This window comes from Solea solea, chromosome 10 (assembly GCF_958295425.1).
Source record: "Solea solea chromosome 10, fSolSol10.1, whole genome shotgun sequence".
NCBI lineage: Eukaryota > Metazoa > Chordata > Actinopteri > Pleuronectiformes > Soleidae > Solea > Solea solea.
The window spans coordinates 6505275-6528252 of record NC_081143.1 but is presented as its reverse complement, the minus strand read 5'-3'; the positions used below and the strand labels follow the sequence as shown (position 1 = coordinate 6528252).

The following is a 22978-nucleotide window of genomic DNA, read 5'->3' as shown; positions in this document are numbered from 1 at the left end:
GGTTGAAAAAAGAAATCCACCAGTCCTCAACACAACAGGAAAAAATTTGGATCAAGTGCTGTCAGAGTACAAACAGAGAGTCGGTTCCCAAAAACTGACAAATTACTTCACTGCTGGGGAGGGGTCTCTCCAATTTCCTCCTCCTCCTCCTCCTCCTCCCTCCCCCCCCCAACATGGTACAAAACGTTCATCACTTCATAGTCCTTTGCTCTTTAACTGTGCTCCCCACAGTGTGCACTTCACTGTCTGGGCTGTTGTTATCTGACAGCAGCGGACAATAAAGGGTCATGCCACTCTCTGTCGTGCTGGACGGTCCAGCCCCCTGGGGCTTTCGCCTGACAGGAGGAAAGGACTTCAACCAGCCCCTCTCCATCTCCAGGGTGAGTGAATTAAAGAATAAAAAAATATAAAATGTAATGTTAAATTTAAATATTTGAACTTATTTGCCTTATTTCATTTCCTAGCACATTTTATGTTTTTTTTACTGTTTATAATCATCAGAAAAAGTGTGTCCTGGTACAGTCCAGAGTGGATGGTTTGCCAACAACATAGCATTTCCAGGGAGGGTTCATTAGAGACAGGGTCTGTATGGAGTGTGGTATGGCGTTTGCACCTGTGCCGCAGTCAATACAAGAGGCTTAGTTACAAATAGCAGCTTACATTACTACACTGACATGTGCACTCACCCGAACACATTTCATCAAGTAGATTTCAGACTGAAGAGATTTAGGAGGATGGAAAATGTAGCTGAGAAAGTTCTCCAGCCCTGTGGAGCATGTGAATCATTTCATCTGGATTCATCTCTGGACTTAGGCCAAACATAGAAAAATAAATATGGAATTTTCCACCTTTAATATGTTTGGACAAATTAGTTTCCTTCCACATTCAGGCAGTTCATGCTGACAGCTGTATGGACAGAGAAGAATGGATTTCCCAGTGATTAGTAATGATGAATGCTTATGTTATAACCTCTATTCTGATATTTATGACGGTCGTGCAGCTGTTCAGAGGAAAGTGAGCCTTAGCTTTAGAGTCGAGCGGTTTGTCGTCACAGTGAACTGACGTCGCCACAGGTGGAATGGAGACATAGAGGGATGAAGTTCAAAACATCAAGAGTTCTCGTTATACTTTTCATGAAAACAATGAGGTCATGGCTGCAGCTAAGAGATAAGTGACTCAGAGTTTGTTATCATCTGCAACTGAAAATGATCATTTCCTGGAAATAATATGGCATTTCCTGTTGATAGAGAGTGCAGCCAGAAAACAAAGTCACGTGATTGTATTCAAAGGAAATAACCAGAAGGTTGAGGTCAGGAAATGGAGATGAGTTTAGGTGTAAATATTGATATTGTGCTTCTTCTGTTGTACAGTAAATATGTAAATATCAGGCTGACGTGCATCAGCAATGAAGCAAACTCTCCAAACCCGCGACCCACTTACTTTACACTTTCAAAAAACATTTATATATATATGTGTATATATATATATATATACACACACACATTCTATATCATATAGCTGTGCAATATTAATATGTGCACTTTTAAAACCATATTGTCATATATTCTTACATTAGTTTTGTTTATAACTTATTTATTTTTTATTTTATCTTTCCTTTTAATACACCTGCTGCCATATCTTTTTAGCCTGAAGTCACACTGAAACTGATCTGTACCGACTCTACAGGAAGCTTTTTATTCACACTGCATGGGCACAGCTTTGTCTCTATAGAGTAATTGTAAATAGGTTATTTATTATACAAGTGGGAAACAAATTAAGTTAGAGGGGGATAAACAAAGAAACAAAACAATCAAAAACATCCCTAAATACAGATTGAGGCATCATATGGGGTTTGATCCCCCGTGAAGAAGCCACACACGGGGGATCAAACCCTGCTCCTCAACATTCTGAATTTAAACAGTGATGTCATCGGCAGAATTTAGATTTGTGGATTTGATCCGGCAGCACCACACCGCAGCAGATGTGAGGTGATCCAATAATCCCTCTCTGTTATGGTTCTGTGCATCTATATTTAGGGAAAGACCTCAGAAACCAGTACAGAAACATAGTTAACAGTCTAACAAACTGGTGTCTCAGTCCAGTCTGTCCTCACACATGGTGCTGGACACTTAGTGGATACTTGGTGGCTCATATGAGAGGCATGATGAGAGAGGGAGAGTCGGGGGGGAGAAAAGGAGAGGAAAGCATATGAAGTCAAAGTATCACAAGCAGCAGCTGTGTTAGAATATACTTGTAAAATGTGGGTGAGAAAATAATCCCAAAGGGCATCAATGTGTCTGCATAACACCATGTTACAAGTCAAACTGTTGCTACAGTACAAAACACACACACACACACTCTATTTAAGCACAAGTGAATCCAGTGTCTCCCTGCACTGCCATTTTTGGTCAGGAACATCCTCGTGACCTGCGACTGTTCCCAGCCTGTCGAGGAAAGTAAACACAAGTGATTATCATCTTTTTTTTTTCCACTCTCGCTCACAGCAGCCTTAAAGGGGCACTCCGTCTATCACGCGTGCACATCAGCCATCAGCATACTTGATCTTCGTGTCACGTGGGCCGTGGCTGGTTCGTTTGTGATGTGGCTCTGAAGCAGCTGTGCCGAATCACCGTCATTTCCAATGCAATCCAAATTTGATGTATTTCCATAACACGGTTAAAAACAACAGAGTTGGCCGTATCTGTACATTGCAAAAATACATGAAACAGACAGATGGAAACTAATAATATGAATAAAATAAAACACACAGAAAAAGATCTGTACAAATATAAAACGTATATAAAACACTGGAACTGCAAACGTTTATAAATCGTCAGGGAACGGCAAGGAAGAAAAGTGGGGGGTTTTCAGTCTGGGTTTAAAAACTGGCAAAGTTTATTGAGGTATTTTACTCAATAAATTCCCATTTAACTTTATTATCATTTCATTATTCATTATCAATTGCAAATTTGGGGCTGAAAATTGGCAGTTGACCACAGCAAGGACTCTGTCACCCCGGTGTTTTAATCTCAATCTGAGCATCACAAGAAGAGATTTCTCTGCAGACCTCAGTAAAAGTAAACGGGGCAAGACCATGTAAGGCTTTATAAGTAAAAAGTGGGATTTTAAAATTGATTCTAATATAAAACTGGGATTAAAGACATGTGTTATTTAACAGATGAAGACATTTACCAGGCAAGAAGGATATAATGAAATGAAATGACGGAAGCTGGGTTGTGCAGTTTGTAATCATTTTTTTCTGCAAAGTGCATTTTTACAGCGTGTTATCACTGGATTGTGTTTAGACAATTTCAGGGATGTAATGTTTACGCTTCTCATGTTTTTGAAAGAGAGAGGCTGTTGCTTTGGTTAGTGTTAGGGGAGAGTTAGGGGTTAGTCAATAGAAGCGATGCGAAGCGGTATCGGTCAGTATCGGCCTGATACAGGTCAAAGTCACTGGATCCTATATATTACATGCTTCACTCTGCACCGACTGTAAAAATGTAAATAAAAATCAACAAAAGGATTTTAGCTGAGTCATATTTGGGCCGTTTATTTTATTCTTTTGGAGAACAATATTTGTTAACAGCTTCATACGTTCATAAATGGTCAACAATGACTGTATCAGACTAATATCGGTATCAGTAGATAGTTGTTTTCAAAATGTCCCATTTTTGGCATAGTCTGTCAGGTTTTTTCACACTCAATTTGAAACTGTGCAGGCGATTTACAAAATAATTAACTCATAGAGTTGCATTATGGGAAGTTTGGGCCTCCACATCTGGACTGTCTCAAGAAATCACAGTTTGGGGGCAGCACAACAAGTTATGAACATGCGACTGATATATTATTAACTGATATAATAGGAATGGTGCACATGTGTTAGTGGATGTAAACACATCCAACAAGTGTATGGAATGAAATGCTTTCCCTACGTCAGCGCTGTGGATTGTTATGATTATAAGTTAGTGAAGAAGAAAGGAAGGGAACAAAGTTTGGGAACGAGGTGGTAGCAAGAAGAAGAAGAAGTAGAAGAAATAAAATGGAAAAAGTAAACAACTTACTTGTAATAAGTGGTAAACTGTTTTTGTGGCTGACATTTGTACTGATTTTATTTTATTTTTTGCCTAATCTGGTAAAATATTAGCATTTAACACACAAACTTGCTTAACTTGTCTTTATGAGATAGTGAGAAAATGGAAAGATAACTTATAACTAATGCACTTCCCAGATGGAGATTTTCTAACAACAACACCATGCTCCAAGTCATATCCACGCAATAACTTGGAGATGAGAATTTCTATATGCTCTCAAGAGATTAGTACCTTCATGTATGTGAAAATGTATAATTACCATATTATAAATTCAAAATGTATCCACCCTTATGTCCCAAACATTTTACATTGTTATTTCCAAGTTATGGATTGGTGGTTATTTTAGGAATAAGACAGTAATTGAGAAAATTAAGAAATTAATTGTTTAATATGTATCGTTCCATGTCAAAACAAACCCCTTTTTCACTCATTTTGAATTCCTCCGGAAATCATTTCTGCAATACCGTAATAAGTATCTTCATATGAGTATTGTGATATTATTTTAATCGACAGGAAGACAGTAGCTGAGCTGAGAATAAAGTCGTAATATTACGAGAATAAAGTATAAAGTAATAAAGCAAATCATGGAAAAAAATGTCTTTTATTATTATTATTATTATTATTATCATTATTTTTATTTAAGCAAAGGCAAATGTCTGACAAGACAACTGAGCTGCAGTTGAACAAAAGAATCCAATAAAAAGATTGAGATTCAGGTAACAGACGCCAGAGCAGTAAAACATCCCAGACAGCAGCACTGCAACAAATGCTTCTCTGTAAATGACTGCTCCCTCTTTGGCTGCATGAGGCATCCCCTCAGCACTTTCATCCACCGTTATTTATAGGCAGATGATCTAATTCAAGTTTCAGTGCAACATCCCCTTGAAGCTAAGTTTCCTATGTCATGTAATGCAATAAGGCCGGGCATATAGGTCACGACCTGTACAGTGTCAGTAGGAATGTTCGGTTCGGTTTGAAGATGCCTTTTCTGTGACCTTGTTAGCTTTCTAGGGGTTTCTTATTTCTCCTGATCACTTCCTGGCCGGCAGAACACATACTCCATCTGGATGTGATCACTTGCTGAGAGGCAGCGCGTGTTTATTTTATCTCCATGACAAGGGGACAGACAGTGAATGCATGCATACCAACCGGGGCGACGCACCCCGGTGAGCAGCCGGTGATTTACGGGGAGGACAAGTGTGTGGATTTAGACCACTTGTGACCTGAATCTTTGTGGGCTTTTTTGTGTGTGTGTGTTTGTGTGTGTTGATGCCAGGTGAGACTGAGAGAAGGAGAACGTCATATAGAACACACATAAAGCCGAGGGGCCGAGCTGTGGAGCGCTGTATAAGGAAATGAAGTGTCTGTGATGTGAAGCAGACTTCAGATTTTTCGTCAGGCTGCACCATCTGGGCTGTTTGAACACAGGTTATTGAGCCATAGATAGTTTTATTGACTGACCAAGTTAGGATACATCGAACATTAGGCTGTCTTTGCTTCATAAAGAGGAAAAGTTTTTCACTGGTAGGGTCTATTAGTCTTTTCATTTTATTCTGCAGTCTAGATTTATATCGACGTACAAGAATATACTGTTAATAATATGATTATATAATATTCAGTGGAACCTATTTTTAAGTTCGCCGCCCCCTGACCTTTTATTTGGCTGTAATTTGGGAAAGTGAGTAGATATTAAGTGTTTGTGTGTCAACAAAAACAAGAAGGAATCAAAAGTAAACACTGAGAAAGGTCTTCTTCTCTCGGTTTATAAAACAGGATTGAAATGACGCTTCATTTTCACCGATGCCTCTTCGCTCTTTAATTGCGCTTTTACGCCGTAATTGTCGTCAGCGAAAGTGTTGACATTGCGTCACAGTCTTTATTGACACTCTTTCCTGCTTTCTTCCAGATCACCCCCGGCAGCAAGGCCTCCATGGCCAACCTGTGCGCTGGTGACCTCATCGTGGCCATCGAGGGAGTCCCCGCCACAGACATGCTGCACTGTGAGGCCCAGAACAAGATTAAAGAGGCCACCAGCAGGCTCTGCCTCACTGTGGAAAGGTTGTATGCAGACAGACAGGTGGTGCACACAGTAAAGGCAACACCTGCACGATATCATGAAATTTAATACAACAGCTGAGCAGCAACTACAGTGTGTATCGTTGTATTTTTGCATCAGGCAGCTGTCGATTCAGTTCTGTGGTATGTTTGAAGGCCATTAAATATGGTCTTGTATTTAGACTGCTGTTGTACACAAATGCAGCATATACAGTCTAGATATATATATATATATATATATATATATATATATATATATATATATATATATATATATATATACATATATATATATATACTGTATGTATCCTTTGTATCCGTATATTAACCCAAAAAACTAATTTATAAGCACTATACAAATATTTAAGGCTCTGTAATACATGCACATCCACAACATTTTCCTCCAGGATCCCTTTCAGAGTGTCATTCATGTCCCTTTAAATAAGAACCACATTATCTTAATAGTTTCTTCTGTCATCTATTAACATGGGAAATGTGAGCACTATTGTTTTGTATGCTGCTCAGAAACGATCCAAGACTTGTGGCGAACATGTCCGTCAAAGTCGGGTTTCGGAGAGAGGGAAATGTTTGAGGTTTTTAACGGAGCTTCCCTCGCACATCTGCACCGAGTTTGATCCTCTCTCAGCTGTGAGCGCACTCTTACATGTCTGAGTTGTGAACAACTCAAAAACAGTGTGGTGCGGCCTTTTGAATTTGAGGAAAATCTTCCTTTCCTCGTGGCATCTTGTGCCTCCGATCATTCCTAAAATGGCAAATTCCCTTGGCAGTCTTGAAAGAATGTTTGTGCCAAAGCTGGAAGAATTCCCTCGTGGCATTCCTGAGATGTCACAGAAAAAAGAGCGCGGCTGACAGATGGACAACCTGAAAACATAACACCACGAGACATCACTGCGGTCAAGTCAAGTTGACTTTCTGATCAAAATCTTGTGTTTAATTCCCAGGAATGAGTCCAGACTGTGGTCGCCTCATGTTGTGGATAAAGGCAGAGCTCACCCATATAAGATCAATCTGGAGGCAGAACAACAGGTTTGTACAGGTTTATTTCAAGATGCCATTTTGCGTCACATCTCCACCTCACATTGTCTCACAGTGCTGCTCTTCTCGTTGTTCAAGGAGCTTAAACCGATCGGCACCGGTCACAACCGCAAAGCTCAGCCGTTTGTGGCAGCAGCAAACCTCGACGACAAGCGCCAGGTGGTCAGTGCGTCCTACAACACCCCAATCGGCCTTTACTCCTCAGACAACATTCAGGACGCCATGGAGGGTCAGATGCGAGGCTTTGCTCCCCACAAGCCTGAGAGGTGACTGATCACTGCACAGATAGTTCTGCTCATTGAGCTGTCGATGAGCGGATCACATGATGCTCTGAAACCCACACGACTTGACACATGATATTGACATTGGCGTTTTCCATTAGATAAAATGATGACATTTTTTTTTTTTTATCTCACAGTCATTTAAAATCCCATCAGCCTCAGCAATACTTTGAGCTCACACAGTAGGTGTTAGACAAGATGAAGGTGATGCACTGTTTTTGTTATATCTCTTGAAATCTGCTTTTCATCTGTGGAAACTGAAGAACTGTAAAAACCTACTGTAAATTTCACCCGTTTATCCGTCGTCTTTACCTTTTCATCCTTTAAAGGTTGTTCATTCGTCAGGTATTTTTACCTACGCCAGCATGCATGTTGCTCCTGTGCTCATTACAGATGCAGGTTGATGCTGTCTAACCAAAGAATGAGTTATTTAGTAAACATGTCTTCTAATATATTCTGGATATGTGGCTTAAGAAAAACTCACATATTCCGATGTGACAGAAAAGCAAAAAAATCTGCATTCTAAGTTTTTAAAGTCTTTAAATTCTTTAAAGTCAAACTCTCTTTGGCCCAATCCCAATCCCCAAACATTCAATCCCTGAACCTTTTACAGAGTTTGATGATGTCACCTGCTGAGTCCCAGAGGAATATAATACAATCAGGATTGGGACAACACTTTCTGTCAAAACGGAACAAAATTGGTCAAATTAGTGACTTTTAATTTCATGCTGTTGACTTTTATTTGACTGAAAGAGTGGATGGTGGGCCATCATTGTGTAAAAATTAAAAATAAACTTAAAAGCTTATTCTGTCAGTTAAATGATTCTGTGACGTTTATCGTCTTATCGAGTTTGCCGACTGTCTTCGTTATCCACACTATGAACTGTGGGTAAATGTGTCCAATTTCACAAAAGGACGTAAAATAAATAACATTCTTCCTTGGATAGTATTTATGAATATATTGAAATGAAATTTCTTTAACCTTGTTTGTGATTAAATATTGATTAGGTAGTAGCATCATCCACATACCCACCCATGGTGTAGAAGTCTTTCTGGAAATGAGTGCTTGTAATTTTGTTATTCTTGACACTGGAGCTGGAATCATATATCAGTGTGTGTTGGAGGAAACTCTTTCCCATAATCCCCCGGTGTTTCAAGTCACAGAAGAGACTGCGTAGCGTCTAAACCGCTCGGGTCACGGGTTCATGAGTGTGTTTTCTGCTGCTGCAGTCGGCTTCTCAACCAGTGTGCAGACTTACAGAAAGTGGCCATGAAGTGCTCAAAGTGGCCACACGAGGGCGCTCACACACCTAACAATTTTACATCGGGAAAGGCCTAAACCCTCTCTGACTTATCATGAACGCACCATTCTCTCTGACATTTCTTTATTGGTTAAAGGTTTATAAAGGTTGTGTTGTAGGTTTTTCACTTCAAAACACATAACACATGTCTGTTCTGGTTGATCTAGAGACATGGGGCCCTCCATCCAGCAAGGCCCTTGCCTAAAGTTCGTACAAAACCCCCAAAAAATCAGTTATACACTTAGACAAACATATGGATAGTATACTCAAGTTCTGCTAATAAACCCGAAATGCTAAATGTTACACATTGGACCTACAATATACTAATTTTTATGACTTAATAATCATTTATTACTATAATTATGAACATAAGCCACATATCCAGAGCTGTAAAAACTGTTTTCCTCCTGTGGTTATAACCCTCAGTTTTCTGTTGTTGTAACATTTCCTGTAATCCGTGTGCTGAATCAGCCAGAAGGTGTGAGCCGTGTAGCAGGTCAGCATGTGGATTTCATTAGGCTGCCTGATGGATGACAGCGCGTCACACTGAGAAAATATGACCACAGCACACCAGAGAGAATCTTTGCATCCCTAAATCACAACTTATTAATGAGACATGAATCACATTAAATCCATGTCATGCTCGCTGCGACGTCAGGTTCCCTCTGCTCATTTAAGGCCAATTTACAGGAACCCTGTAATGTGAACAAATGCTGTTATGAAAGGACATGGTGGCATTACCTTATATTATGACCAGGCCTGTGAGTTTGACATGATGGGATGTAAATCTGTTCTTTTATCAACATCCTGTCTTGCTCTGCTTTACGTGATCTGGTCCATGCATTTCTTGTTTTACTATCCCATCGTTTTGTCCTTTTAAGGTTGTTGACTCCCACTGCTGTCGCTCCATTTACTCCACCAGTTTCTTTCTCTGCTCAATAAGCATTCACACAAAAAAGGGCAGGAAGAAAATGCACAATGGCAACTTTTCTGACACCATTTTACTGATATTAGTTGTGTGTGTGTGTGTCTGTCTGTCTGTGTGTGTCTATGTCTGTGTGTCTGTCTGTGTGTCAGGTATCAGATATTATTAATGTTGTTTACACAGTCACATTATGGGGACTTGTCTTAGGTTTGGTTGAGGTTAGGGTTAGGGTTAGGGTTAGGATTAGGATTAGGCCAGTAGTAATTATGGTTAAGGTTAGATTAAGTTTCGTGGAAATGATTGTAAGTCAATGCAATGTTCCCTGAAGTCATCTTAACCTGTGTGTGTGTGTGTGTGTGTGTGTGTTCAGCCCCAGGACTCTGACCAAAATCGAGGATTCTGACGTGTACCGGATGCTGCAGAAAGACGAGGAGGAGCCTCACGAGCCACGGCAGTCTGGCTCCTTTAAAGCCCTGCAGGACTTTATTGACAGTGATGGTGAGCTCTTCCTCTTCCTCTTCCTCTTCCACCGCAGAAAATATCTAACACATGCGTGATAGAGACGTGGATGTAAGACAGACGCCGCTTTACCTCGGAATGAGCGGAATGTTTCCTGACAAAGTTAAAAGAAGCAGAGTCAGCTCATATAACAGAATACATTGTTACTGTACTTAATGCACGTAATCCACTACATTTCCTCTAGCTTTGTTACTCGTTACTACCAAATAAAATCAGAAGAAGAAGAGCTGGTAATGGTCTGTATTTATATAGAGCTTTTCTAGTCTTGAGTTGCTTTACATTATAGTTTTCACCCATTCACCCGCTGCAACATGGGGTTAAGTGTCTTGCTCGAGAACAATGACTATAGACTAGCAGAGCCAGGAATTGAACCCACAACCTTCCAGTTGAAAGATAACTCGCCCTACCACTGAGCTACCATGGCTCCATCCCAATTCCTCACTTTTACTTTGAAAACTTAAGTAAATTTTACATCAGAAAATTACTTTAGATACTTAAGTACAATCACATACTTTATCATTTTCTGGTAAGATACTTGTACTTTTACTCAGGTATCCCTTTGAAGTACTTTATACAAGAGTGGAAAACTGTGATGTGCATGGAGTTTGTGCAATGGTTGTTTGTGCAATGGTTGTTTGTCTCTATATGTGTCCCTGTGATGGACTGTCGACCTGTCCAGGGTGTACCCCTATCCCTATCACCCTATGTCAACTAAGATTGGCCCCAGTGACTCTCATGTGGAGGTTAAAGTGGTAGATGAATGAGCATAATTCAGATGCTTGCAATATGCAATTTCCCCACTAGATGCCACTAAATCCTACAGATTGTTCTACAAATTAGTGATGCACAGTTTGTGATGTTCCGATGTGGGATTATCTGCACAGGGAGCATTTTAGGTTCAGAGACTTTGCGATGATAAAACTGAATATCTGTTTGCAACAAATGGATGTTTAATGCCACGGAACAGTTTTCAGTTTTATTTCATCTTACTTTACATTTCATCCTCAGGTCATTAGGGCTTGTGCACACACTTTTACACACATTATTTTTCTCCATCACTGACATCATTCATTCATTCATTGTTAACTACTGCTTCATTCCCCACATGAGGGTTGCAGGGCCCACTGCAGCCAATCCCAGCTGATACACAGGGTGAAAGGCAGGGTACACCCTGTCTAATTGACATGATCTGTAATCTAACAGTGTTTTGTTTATTATTAGTATTATAACCATTTACTATTATTTATTACTATGCAGAATATTTTTTCTCTGTCTTTTTTTTTTAATTTAGCTTACAGTCTCCTTACTTCTATTCTAAACCTCACTGTTTTATACACTGCCTTGCCTTTATTTTTAGACTAGCCATTTATAGTTGGAAGTCGGTCAGGTCTAGGTTCAGCAACATGACTATACTGAATGACCAGATTATTCCATCAATGGATTTCTTGACAATACCAGGATTCATCGGGCTCAAATTGTGAAAGTTATATGTTACAAATAATACTTTTGGCCAGTCAGTGTATATATAGTGTTTTATTAATGTGTTAGTCTCACTGTTATCAGCATCAACAGGACTGTCTGACATTCTTATCCATGTTTTTCAGCTTTGTTTGCCTGAGGAGTTACTTGGGGGTGGATTAGGATTTGGGTGACACCAAATCCTAATTTCTGTTTATTATGATATAGATTATAACAGATTATATAGCTGCTTGAATAATTCATTGGATATTGGTAATTAGATTCTGAATCCTTATTTGATAACACATGCAATTAAATATGCACTAAATGTCATTCTGCTATCTCCCATGTAATCGCTCATTATTAGATATCCTCACGTTGCATAACCATAACCGTTCTCCACCATGTTGTTATCTGAGAGGTAAAAGGTTAGTTGTGCAGTGGAAGCTGAAGCAGGCCCATAAAGCTAACGGAAATGTAATTTGGGAAGTAAAAGGTCAAGAGTGTCCCCGCCTTCTCTCTCCTGAAGAGTTTTGTGTTTATTGTCGCGCTCTCATCGTAGGCAGAGTTTGTTTTGTCAAAGTGGTTTTTATGTCTGGTTTGTGCAGGCACACGTCCCATTGTGACGAAGACGGTCAAAGCCCCCACGACCAAAGCGACTCCACCCACAGGAAACCTGCAGAAACTGCCCGTCTGCGACAAGTGTGGGAATGGAATTGTGTGAGTAAAAATAGAGCAAATCATCTGTGGTTCACATTCCGACCTTCCATGAATCAACACAAACAAAGGCAGCGAGGAAAATTACAGGCACAATAAAGTCCTTTATGAATATGTAAGTATACCAGACCCCACGCCTGTATAGAGATGAATTAAAACCCCTTTGTGTAAACATACTTTACATAATGTAAGCGTTATATTATAGGGTATTTAATGCGGTACACTCAGGATTGCACCATAGGGTGCCAGTTTTTTTTTTATTTATCTAGCTAGTTTGTTTTTTATTTGTTGTGTATTTATTATATTTTAAGAACATGGGCAGAAAACACAAGGCCATTTTTTCAAAATAAAAGAAAAAAGAGTGAATGTAGAATATACACAACAAACTATCAAAAAACAGAAGCATGGAAACACTGTGTGTATATTTAGCTTAAGTAGTCGTCATATAAAGTAGTGTCTGTTTGCCTATATGAACTTTTAATTTAAAATTACAGCAACTTTTCTTTGTCGAAGAAGACTATCTCAGTTCCATTTGATCTCTTTCTCCTCATGTCTGTATTCTGCAGTGGTTTAATGTCTCATTTTGTCACAAATTTTTTTATGGATTTTTCATGACAAATTCCCAAAACCAGGCTCTTCATCACAAAGTAACATGCTTTACTGGATTTTCTAACGTTGCAGTGGGACAGTGGTGAAAGCACGTGACAAGTACCGTCACCCCGGTTGCTTTGTGTGCTCCGACTGTGACGTCAACCTCAAACAGAAGGGCTACTTCTTTGTGGAGGGACAGCTGTACTGCGAGGCTCACGCTCGTGCCAGAATGAGACCACCAGAGGGACACGACCTGATCACGACTTATCCGTCAGCGTAGATTCCTCCTCACATGCAGCACAGGGACACGTGCAGTAAACAGAGACACACTTCTGTGATCAAGTTGCACTTTTGAAATGATTCTATACGTGCAGTCAAGCGTCAGCATGTTCCTGTGAACGTTAACAGTTTGCAGTGTTGTCCTGTTAATACAGAACACAGCTGATCAGTGAACAGTCATGTTGTTTAAAGAGCTCAGCAGCAGACTGGACAACAAGACCTCCCCTATTCTGTATTTCTTACCAATTGTTCTCACAATCTGATGTCTGTTCAATAAAGACTTTCTTTTCAAACTGTCAGATGACACGTGTATGTAGAGTATTTAGGAAAGAAACACACAACCTGCACAGGAAACAGTAGTCTGCATTTATGTCTTTAACCCTTGAACACCTAACCCTCAAACTTTTTTTTTGGTGCTTATTTTAACCATAAAAGGACCTGAAAATGTCCTGTAACGAAGTGCTTTTGCCCGTTTTCCAGAATAACTTCCAATATCTGGCAGTTATTTACAGTTTACTGCATGTTAAAATGCCGTTCTAACAGTTCATAATGAAGAAAAACAAAAAGGTTTATTTGGAAAAACACTGCAGTTGTACATGAACAACAGATGTTGCATGTTAAATTTGAAATTTGAACAGTAACGTATTGAGTCTCTCAATGTTTCTTTGTCTGTCAATGTGTAAAAAGCAGGCCAAAAAATAGAAACTATGTCCAGGTGTTCTTCCCACACTCCTCTCTGGCGGCAAAGACACTGATTAAAGTGAAATGACTGTAATAACCACATGTTGACTTTGATGTGCAACTTCTCAGCTTTCAGAAACCGTTTTTCCAATAGCACAAAACGTTGCGTAACTACAGTAATGTAAAGAGCGCTTCAAACACGTCGCCAGCTGTTCTTTGTGTTTTTAGCAAAATATTGGCGTCCTTAATTATAATACAGAAATTGTTCCCCACAGATGTAGTAAAACAAGGACATTTCCATATACTGTTTGCTTTATCTTTCCCTACTGTATCATTTTGAATTAGTAAGAGTAAATGACGGTGGATACAAATATCTCTGAACTGTCCATCATTTGTGTTTGTCCTTTTCAACACAGCTTTGTTATTGTCTATATGTATGTTAAATGAGAAAAACACATTATTTTAAAATCAAGCCATGATACAATTCCAGTTTGGAAGTTTCCATTTTGATGTCATTTAAAAGCATGTATACAAGCTCAGCTGAGGCGCAGCAGTCATAAATTCAGTCCACTGAAGACTGATGAGACGGTCCTGAGACACTGGGGGGAGCTACAGTATCATCCTCCTCCTCACTTGACAACAGAAATGACTGGGTTGTATGACACTGTACAGTATGTATAAGTCTTCACTGCTCAATATGAAGATCATTATTATATCACTATCATTAATATATATTATATATTATTTATTTGTGATGCTCTTAACCAATTCATTGTCTTTAAAAACTGGAAAAAGGAAGCAAAGACACGGAGGACAACGTTTTTTTACAGAGATAATGTCTTGAACCCACGTTCATTACTACTTCTACTACTACTAGTAGTAATAATACTAATAATAATGATAATATAAATAAGCAATCTGCTAAAGATGACAAAGCCACAGAGGAGAACACCTGCAAATGCTTGATTTCAGCCTCAGACAGTCCAAACAGTTGACCTTTAATTCTGCCAGCTTTTACCGTCTGAACAGATAAACGTACAAAGAAAAGAAAAGAAAGTAGAGGAAGCACTCCGAGAGCACGAACCTCTGCCAAGGAATGATTCAATCACAACTAAATCTAATCAATACATCAAATCCAATCATTTCTTCCTTGGTTTATGAGCTATCCCCAGAACTTTTCATCCGTATTCTTCCTCGATCATTTTCAGTCACACTAACCACAAATGACAAAAAACAAGCTCCTTGGTGAAGGTAATAAACACAATAAAGTGACAGAGCAGAGCGGCTTAGAAAAGAAAAGTAACTAAGATTAGTTCGTCCTTATGATGTTTATCTCACTAAAATGGACCATCGTGTCCATTTAAGAAGATAAGGAATATGCTGTCACACTGTTTCACTCCACCAGCACTTCATTATTGCACAATAGAAACATCATTAATTGAGACGATCAATATCTACTGGATGGATGAAATGTCGTTGGTCAAATATTACTTCTCACTGAAGCGATCGATCGGGCAGCGACGTAAGTGCTTCCTCGCTTGAGAGCCAAAAGAAAAGGCCATCAGTGAACAAAGAGAAATTTAATTCCTTTCAAAACTATTGTTCATTTTTCTTTATTAGCGAGTATCCTCCTGAGGATACACTTTAGGACGGCAGCTTCCCCGTAACATCAGTTAAAGAAACAATTATTGATTTCGTGCTGTATACACCATGAATAGCTTACTAAAAATGGAGACGTGGAGTTAATGCCCCAGTCCCCAAGCTCCTCACGTACACTCAGAGTAAATCAGTGAGGACCTGGTCAACAGGAAGGGCTCTTCAGAACCTCGGCACCGGTGTAATCACTGTTAAAGCAAATAGTGGTAATTAGGATGCTTGCTGCAAACAAAGACAAGTGGTGGGGTGGGGACGCTGCTTTTGTCTGTCTATTTAATAAAGAAAGCCTCCTTCTGTTGCATCCATGAAGCAAAACATCTGCGTCCTTCTGTGTCGGCCGTTTAAGACACAGAGGACGCGGTTTGTCTCAGACTCTGCTTTTATCGGTGTGGTCTCAAACTACACACACACACACACACACACAAAGTCAAATGTAGATATAATTAGTAGTTTTTCATGTCACCTGTCAGCCTCTATATATATTTAACTTGATGTATAATTATTAAGCTTTAGTAGGCTGACAGCATATGAGCCTTTATGGTATGTCCATCATCGGCTGAATTTAAATATCCCACTCCTGCGCCTCACGTGCGACATCCACACTCCAGGCCCCGCGATTTAAACCCACCTGCAGCTGTTTCCAGCTTCCAGGAGCTGCAGTCAACAAGATGTTGAAGAGAGAAAATGTGAAATCCAATTTTTGTTTTGATTCAGGGGCGATGAAAGAAAAAGGCCAATGATCCTGAAAGCTAGTTCACTTTTTATCTAATTTTTTGAAATCATCCTCACGTCCTACGAGCCGTTATTAAATATAGTTGTGTGAAAGGAAAAAAGAAAAAGAAAAGACAGCGTCTGCCGTCCTTGCAATACTGTAACTTAACTTACAGACCGTAGCTTTAAGTAAGACAATTGTCCTGAACACGATTTGCCGGCAATAAAAGACACGACAGGTGGGTTTTGGCACAAATATTTACAGAAGCACTCCATAGAAAAATAGGAGGTAACTTTTCAGTTTTCAGAGCGGCTGTACCTTCACAGTTTTGCTTTGTTTGCCATCGTCTCCTCTGCCCAAAACTCTGATTATTTCACACATCGAGACCAACATGTAGGCAAACACAGATACACACACACGCACAGATACCTGCTGTGTGGCACTGGAGCTGGGGTGAATGTTTTCCTTCTAACCCAGGGGCCTCAAACTCAAACTGACCTGGGGTCCAGTGAACTTCAGTGTGGTGAGGAGGGGGCCAGGGGCCAGGGGCCGGGGGCCGGTCAAGTGGAAAAAAAGTCCAACAGTTTGGGAAAAAAAAAAAAAACTGTTTAGTGATTAGAAAATAAAATCAGATCTTGATAATCCATAATGAAAAATATTTAGGATGATAACGCACAACGTTCACAACAAAGAAACAGACATAAATACAATTGAATCAAAACATTGATTCAAAATAAGTAGATAATTTAGGTAAATTGGACACTCTAAACGGACCGATTGTGTGAGTGGATGGTTGTTTGTCTCTATGTGATGGACTGGCGACCACCCTACCACCCTATGTCTGCTGAGATTGGCACAGCTCCCCATGTGGAGGATAAAGTGGTAGAAGATGAATGGATGTTCACACTGGGTCAGTTTTGGGCCAGTTTTCATGATAATTTTACGGACCCCTCCTCTAACTCTAGTCGTCAAAATGCCTCCACAAAACCAGACACAAACTTCACGTCACATGTCCACAAATGATGATCCACAAAGTGTCTTCATGTCCGCAAGTTACACGTGTGTTGACTTGCATTCTGTACAAACCCGCTCCTCCTCCTTGTGTGTGTCTCTGCTCTGGGAGCTTCTCAACATCCAACTAAAGGGCCACTTACACTTGCACACGGACAAAAAGGCCGACCTGTAATTGTTGTTCATCCAGCCGTATAGGATGGGGTTGACAAATGTGGAGCACATGGCCACAATGTGGAAGAGTGTGAAAAGCAGCTTAAAATCCTTCATATACAACAAGGTGCTGTCGATGTCGACGGCCAGCTGGAACGCGTGGAGCGGCAGCCAGCTGATTGCGAACACCACGACCACGGTCAGCAGCATTTTCGTGGTCTTTTTCCTCTGCTGGTGGCGCTCATTTTGACCTCCATACGTCCTGTGACTCCTCAGTTTATTCCAGATGCTGATGTAAGCAAAGGAGTTAATAGCCAGAGGTAAACCATACTGAACTAGAAGCATTAAGATACTGTAGACGCTTCCGTTCATGCTGTTTTCTGGCCACTTCTCTGTGCACACCTGAATAGAAATGTCCGGCGGAAGGTCAAATGTCCCGTACTCCCTGAAAATGGCGAGCGGGCTAGCTAGCAGGGCGCTAACGGTCCATGTCACGATGATGACCACGGCGCACATGTCTTTGGACATTTTGGTCTCCATGTGGTAGACGATGCTGCGGTGGCGGTCCAGGGCGATGATGTTCAGCGTGATGGTGGACACGTGCACGGCCATGCCCTGAGCACAGGGCAGCATGAAGCACAACACCTGACCAAACTTCCACTCGCCGTAGAGCGTGTAGACGAGGGTGAACGGCAGACACAGCATGTTGACCAGCAAGTCGGCCACCGCCAAGTTGACGATGAAGAAGTTGGTGACGGTCTGCAGCTTTTTGAACTTGTAGACGACGTAAATCACCAGGGAGTTCCCGGTCACTCCGAACGCGATGATCGTGCTGTAAGCGAGGATGAGAGTCACCTGAACTCCGATTAGCTCGGTGCTGTCGTCCAGCTTTAAGGAGTTCTCGTCACTTATTGTGCCTGCGGGTGAGCAGCAGTTGGAAAATGGAACTTCGGCTGGAGAATCTTCATCTTGAGTCATGTTCAGTTGATCGGCTGCATCCATGGCTGACAGATCCCATAAGTGTATCTGTGAAGACATGAGCAATGGAAACATGTCAGTCAAAACACTGTCTCATTCACCGCGGTCATATAGTTCTCCAAAGCATGTGAATCAGTAGACATTTCATTCACAGGGCTTCTTCAGTTCTGAGCTGAGGTTTGCTTTTGTGACTATTAGGCAACAAAGTGATAAAGTCTTTCAGTATGTCTCCTACAAAGATATAGCAGCATAAGCAATGTTTATTTTCTGCTTTAACACATTTATTGTGCAGCAACTGACGCTTTTGAAGTGTCATTTTCAATAGTAATCATTTTAATTATGACTGAGGATGATTTGTGCTAAGATACAATCTACAGCATTGTGCATATTTGTTCCAACCACATTTAATCATAAATGTGTGTTCGGGACACAGGCCGTGCAGCTGTTGAACAGAACAGTGAAGTACAGAAGTACACATTTTTTGTCCCATATCATCAAATTAAATTCAGTCAACACCACTCTGAGCTTACAGCGAACCACCACCAGCAGCAGCTCCTGCCTCCACAGAATCATGATGCTGTGCTTCTTCTTCATCTTACACAATAACTGCTGTGCAGGTAGATACATAAGACACAACAGGGCAGTTTCCCTCTTAATATCTCAATAATGCATGCATGGCAGCAGCATAAAAGTTGATATTTGTGAAAATGAAGAAATAAATAACACCCATCAATTAATCAATTAGTGGAGCAACGTGATCGGAGACCATGAAGAGTGAAGAACTTTCAAATATGAGAGGCTCGACTTTGAAAATCTAAGCAAATCTCTTCCCAGGAGCCACTGTGTGACTGATCCAGCCTTGTTTTTACCAGTTAAAATGCTGCTACTGTTCATTCTTATTCATAACAAAAGCAACTACAACAAGTGGAAAATGCAGAGATCAGTATAGATATAATATGTAAGCGTACAGTTAAAAAGGCCCCAGTATAACTATCCTTATTAAAGGATAAATAATCTTATTTTTGTACACATTTAAATCATCCACTTACCTCACTCTGCAGAAACAGCTTCTTATATTCGCATACATATATTCCCCATGCGCGTTTCTTCTCCGTCCTCCTTTATCCAGATAAAGCAAACAACAGAAAACACCAATTAATCGCCTCCGGTGGGGATCAAAGTGAGCGCAACAGTAAAGCGCGCAACCGTTGCCAGTGTGCGCAGCAGCGAGTTTGGCACCGAGTGCGCATCACCTGCGCTGTGGAACACCGACGCATGAGGCGGCTCGAGCAACTGGGAGGAAACGCGCCCTTCCCTCATTGACATCCTGAGTGTGAGAGACGATTCTGTTGCCTTTTCATAGGAGTGGTTCGGTTACTTCATCCTGAGCGCGTACATGCGTCCTCCGCCGCTGCTGGGAAGGCAAATGTCATATTTCTGCCTATTTGTGACTCAGATAAACGTCATAGTCAAATTATTCTCTCAGAATATGGTCAATATTGTCAGTGTTTATGTATGCAAACACAAATACGAAGACAGAGAAGAGAATATCCAGGTTTGATCAAATTCAGAACAGTTGTTATTTTTTAAATCCACTCTCCCCCTTCAGGTCCAGTCGTTCCAAGGCCTGTATGTTTGGTCATACACTGAAACACACATGAAGGAGCTACAAATAATACACCAACAGTGAGATTCAAATTAAGATGTGTGGATGTTAAAATATGTTTTCTCTAACAAAGATAAGACAATATAAACAGTTTTCAGGTCTGAACTCTCTCTGTGAACATCAGAAATCCCCACGTCCCTTTAAAACTCTCGCAGGCTTAACCTTTGGATTATACATTATCATTTAATTTGCTATGCGTGCAAATCAAAACCCGTTTTAATTACAACCAGAAAATTGAAGCAAGTTATTACAATCTGCTGAGATTGATCTTAATTGCGTTGCCAGTGTTAACAGCACAGCGCTGCAGGTCAAAAGGGAGCCGAGCTTACAATGTATGACGTCAATGCAGTTGTTTGGTCAATACATGAAACAAACACAGAGGACATTTCCCAATTAAAAATTTGACAATGTTGTTATTGAATTAAAGGCTTCATTGCGAGATTTGATGCAATAGTTAATTAGATGCAACATTTCAAGCTGTCAGTAGTCCACAGTAGTCCACACAGGAATTGATTTGGTTGCACTCAAATCCATCCATCCATCCAGAGTCACATGGGACTGAAGTCTATTCCAGTACTGGACAAAAATGTCTTTCTGCTACAGACGCATACATGAACGGAACATTATTGACAGTCAGATCCACAGATTCTCCTCTAACTATAATATGATATAATATAATATAATCCAAAACAATCAAAACACTGCTCTACAGAGAAACACAGAGATTAGGGTTGTGTGAAGTTGTTTGACAATGGTTTGAATGCAGCAACACAACGGACAACAACTGTTTGTCTCAACAAGACGTCAAACTTTGTGTGAGAACAGACTGCGGGTGTTGAAGAAACGATGGTCATAAGGAAGTGACGCATTTCTATCGCCCAATCAGCTGACTGTTGTGGGTCTAGCTCCACCTGTATCCCAAGTGAAGGGTATCAAACAATGGAATGGTTGGGACCGGTTATTTTGGTACTATTCTTCATGGAAACGCAAAAACAATATGTACCGTACTGACCCAGAAGGTTCCACTCAGTGGAAAGACGTCTTTTATGAACGTAGCAGCATCACTCTGCCCTGTGTGATGTTTTCACTGAGGCTTTTATGAAATCACTCCAAAGTGACCCCATTTTCAATCTGTTAATCCTGTGGAAGGTAAATAAGGCCTGGTAATTTGGTTACCACTGTTATAAAAACAAGACTCCATGTGTCCATTAGAAATCGAGTTAATGTCAAGCAGCCTCCTCGGGAAAAACAAATACTTTGCCGATAGTGAAACAGCACAGATGGTGAAGTCCTGAGGGGGGAAAAAAAGGAAAATCTGAATGGATCGTCATAATAGAGATTCCCTGTGAGTTTAGAATGTTGTTTTAATCGGCACCAGCACCAGAAAAGTTTCTCCTCTTGTCAAACATTGCAATTATAAACCACAAATTCTATCTAGTTGATAATATTCAGGTTATTTTCCAAACAAGTTTATAGGATTTCTACTTCCTTTGTACTACAATCTGATGGATTATCCCAAGAAAGCCTATGAGTAAAATAGCTCTTATTTGGCAGAAGTTGAAGATAAAATATTTATACTCTTACTTTTGTATGTGCACACTCACCTGATCATATGAAGTCTTGTCTTTGATGACCCCAGAAAAAGCCTTTTTACATTTATATCATCATAGGTTTTACAGCAGTTCACAATCCACATCATTTCTCCAGCTCACCCGGAAAGGTGAATCGAGGTGAGCGTTTTTCAGCTGCAACATGCAAGTTCACCTTTAAATAACCTTTAAAGGTTCTAAAACTCAATGACATGTGTTGCATATGCACTGTTAGTGTGTTGGTGCTGCGTGTACACTGTAGCACAAACGGGATTTTTAAAAGAGTAAAAATGCAGCAGAAAAACAAAACACTTAGCCGAAAGATCCTCCCACGTTTATCATATACTTTCAAGTTATTTGTTTGTCCATTTCTCTTTCAGTGACAAAGCCATGCAAACGTAAATGATTTCCTTCTCTTTGACGCTTCACTGATCCCATTTGGAGTCGAGTCGAGATTGTTGTCGCCCTTTTACTTCCCATGCATTGAGTTGGTCACTGAACACTATGGCAGTGACTGATTACTGACATCCTCCACCTAAATAGAATCATTCTCCAGATAATATCTGCAGTGAGCGAAGCATACCTTAATGCAGCAGGAGCTTTCGTGGCCTGCACACGCAATCTGGAGGGAGGACGGCAGCACATCTGTCATTTTCAAAAGCAGAGCTATCAGGATGCAATGCTACACAGGATCCATGTGTCAGGGACACTTAATCATAGCTTATTAAATAAGATTATTGAACACACGTCACCTGTTCCTTACAAAACAGTCATGATGTGAGTGCACTATATGCCTGCATGAAAGTGAAAAACAAGAAACACTTTGCACATTTATGCTTCTAAGTGCTTCTTTACCTTTAGTTATTTTAGATAGGGTTGATATATTTTCTTTCTTTCTTTCTGTCTCTCTTTTTAATTTGTACTAGACACATCAAAGTCGAAAAGTTTTCAAAAGGTTTTACTGATTCAAAAGGGTGTGGCCACGGCAGCTATCAGTGTTTTGGCGAATTTCGACCATTCGCCACAAAGTGGCCCTATAACTTCGCCATACATTGACGGATCGCCTCCAAACTCTATACGTGACACAAGAAACAGAGCCCGAACACATCTACGGACACACACTTGACCCAACAGGAAGTCGTCATTTTAAAGTCTGCCATTTCGCCACAAAACAGGAAGTGCCCTGCCATACATTGACGGAAAGATGATATGTGACACAACAGACCGACCCTGAACACGTATATCACTACTATTCT

At 40.4% G+C, this 22978-nt stretch overlaps 2 protein-coding genes across 2 annotated transcripts; one reads left to right on the top strand and one right to left on the bottom strand.

Moving 5' to 3' along the window:
- Window positions 1–200: 200 nt before the first annotated feature.
- On the top strand, window positions 201–13575 carry LOC131467555 (PDZ and LIM domain protein 3-like). Its single transcript, XM_058641528.1, has 7 exons — window positions 201–380; window positions 6001–6152; window positions 7112–7196; window positions 7284–7471; window positions 10083–10210; window positions 12298–12409; window positions 13088–13575. The coding sequence occupies exons 1-7, from the start codon at window positions 288–290 to the stop codon at window positions 13275–13277; spliced, it is 948 nt and encodes a 315-aa protein (XP_058497511.1). The 5' UTR covers window positions 201–287; the 3' UTR covers window positions 13278–13575.
- A 3709-nt stretch (window positions 13576–17284) lies between these two features.
- npy2r (neuropeptide Y receptor Y2) lies at window positions 17285–19702 on the bottom strand. Its single transcript, XM_058641527.1, has 2 exons — window positions 19517–19702; window positions 17285–18515 (listed from the first exon to the last, which is right to left on the bottom strand). Exon 2 carries the CDS (start codon window positions 18489–18491, stop codon window positions 17379–17381), a length of 1113 nt encoding a protein of 370 aa, XP_058497510.1. The 5' UTR covers window positions 18492–18515; window positions 19517–19702; the 3' UTR covers window positions 17285–17378.
- Window positions 19703–22978: the final 3276 nt, after the last annotated feature.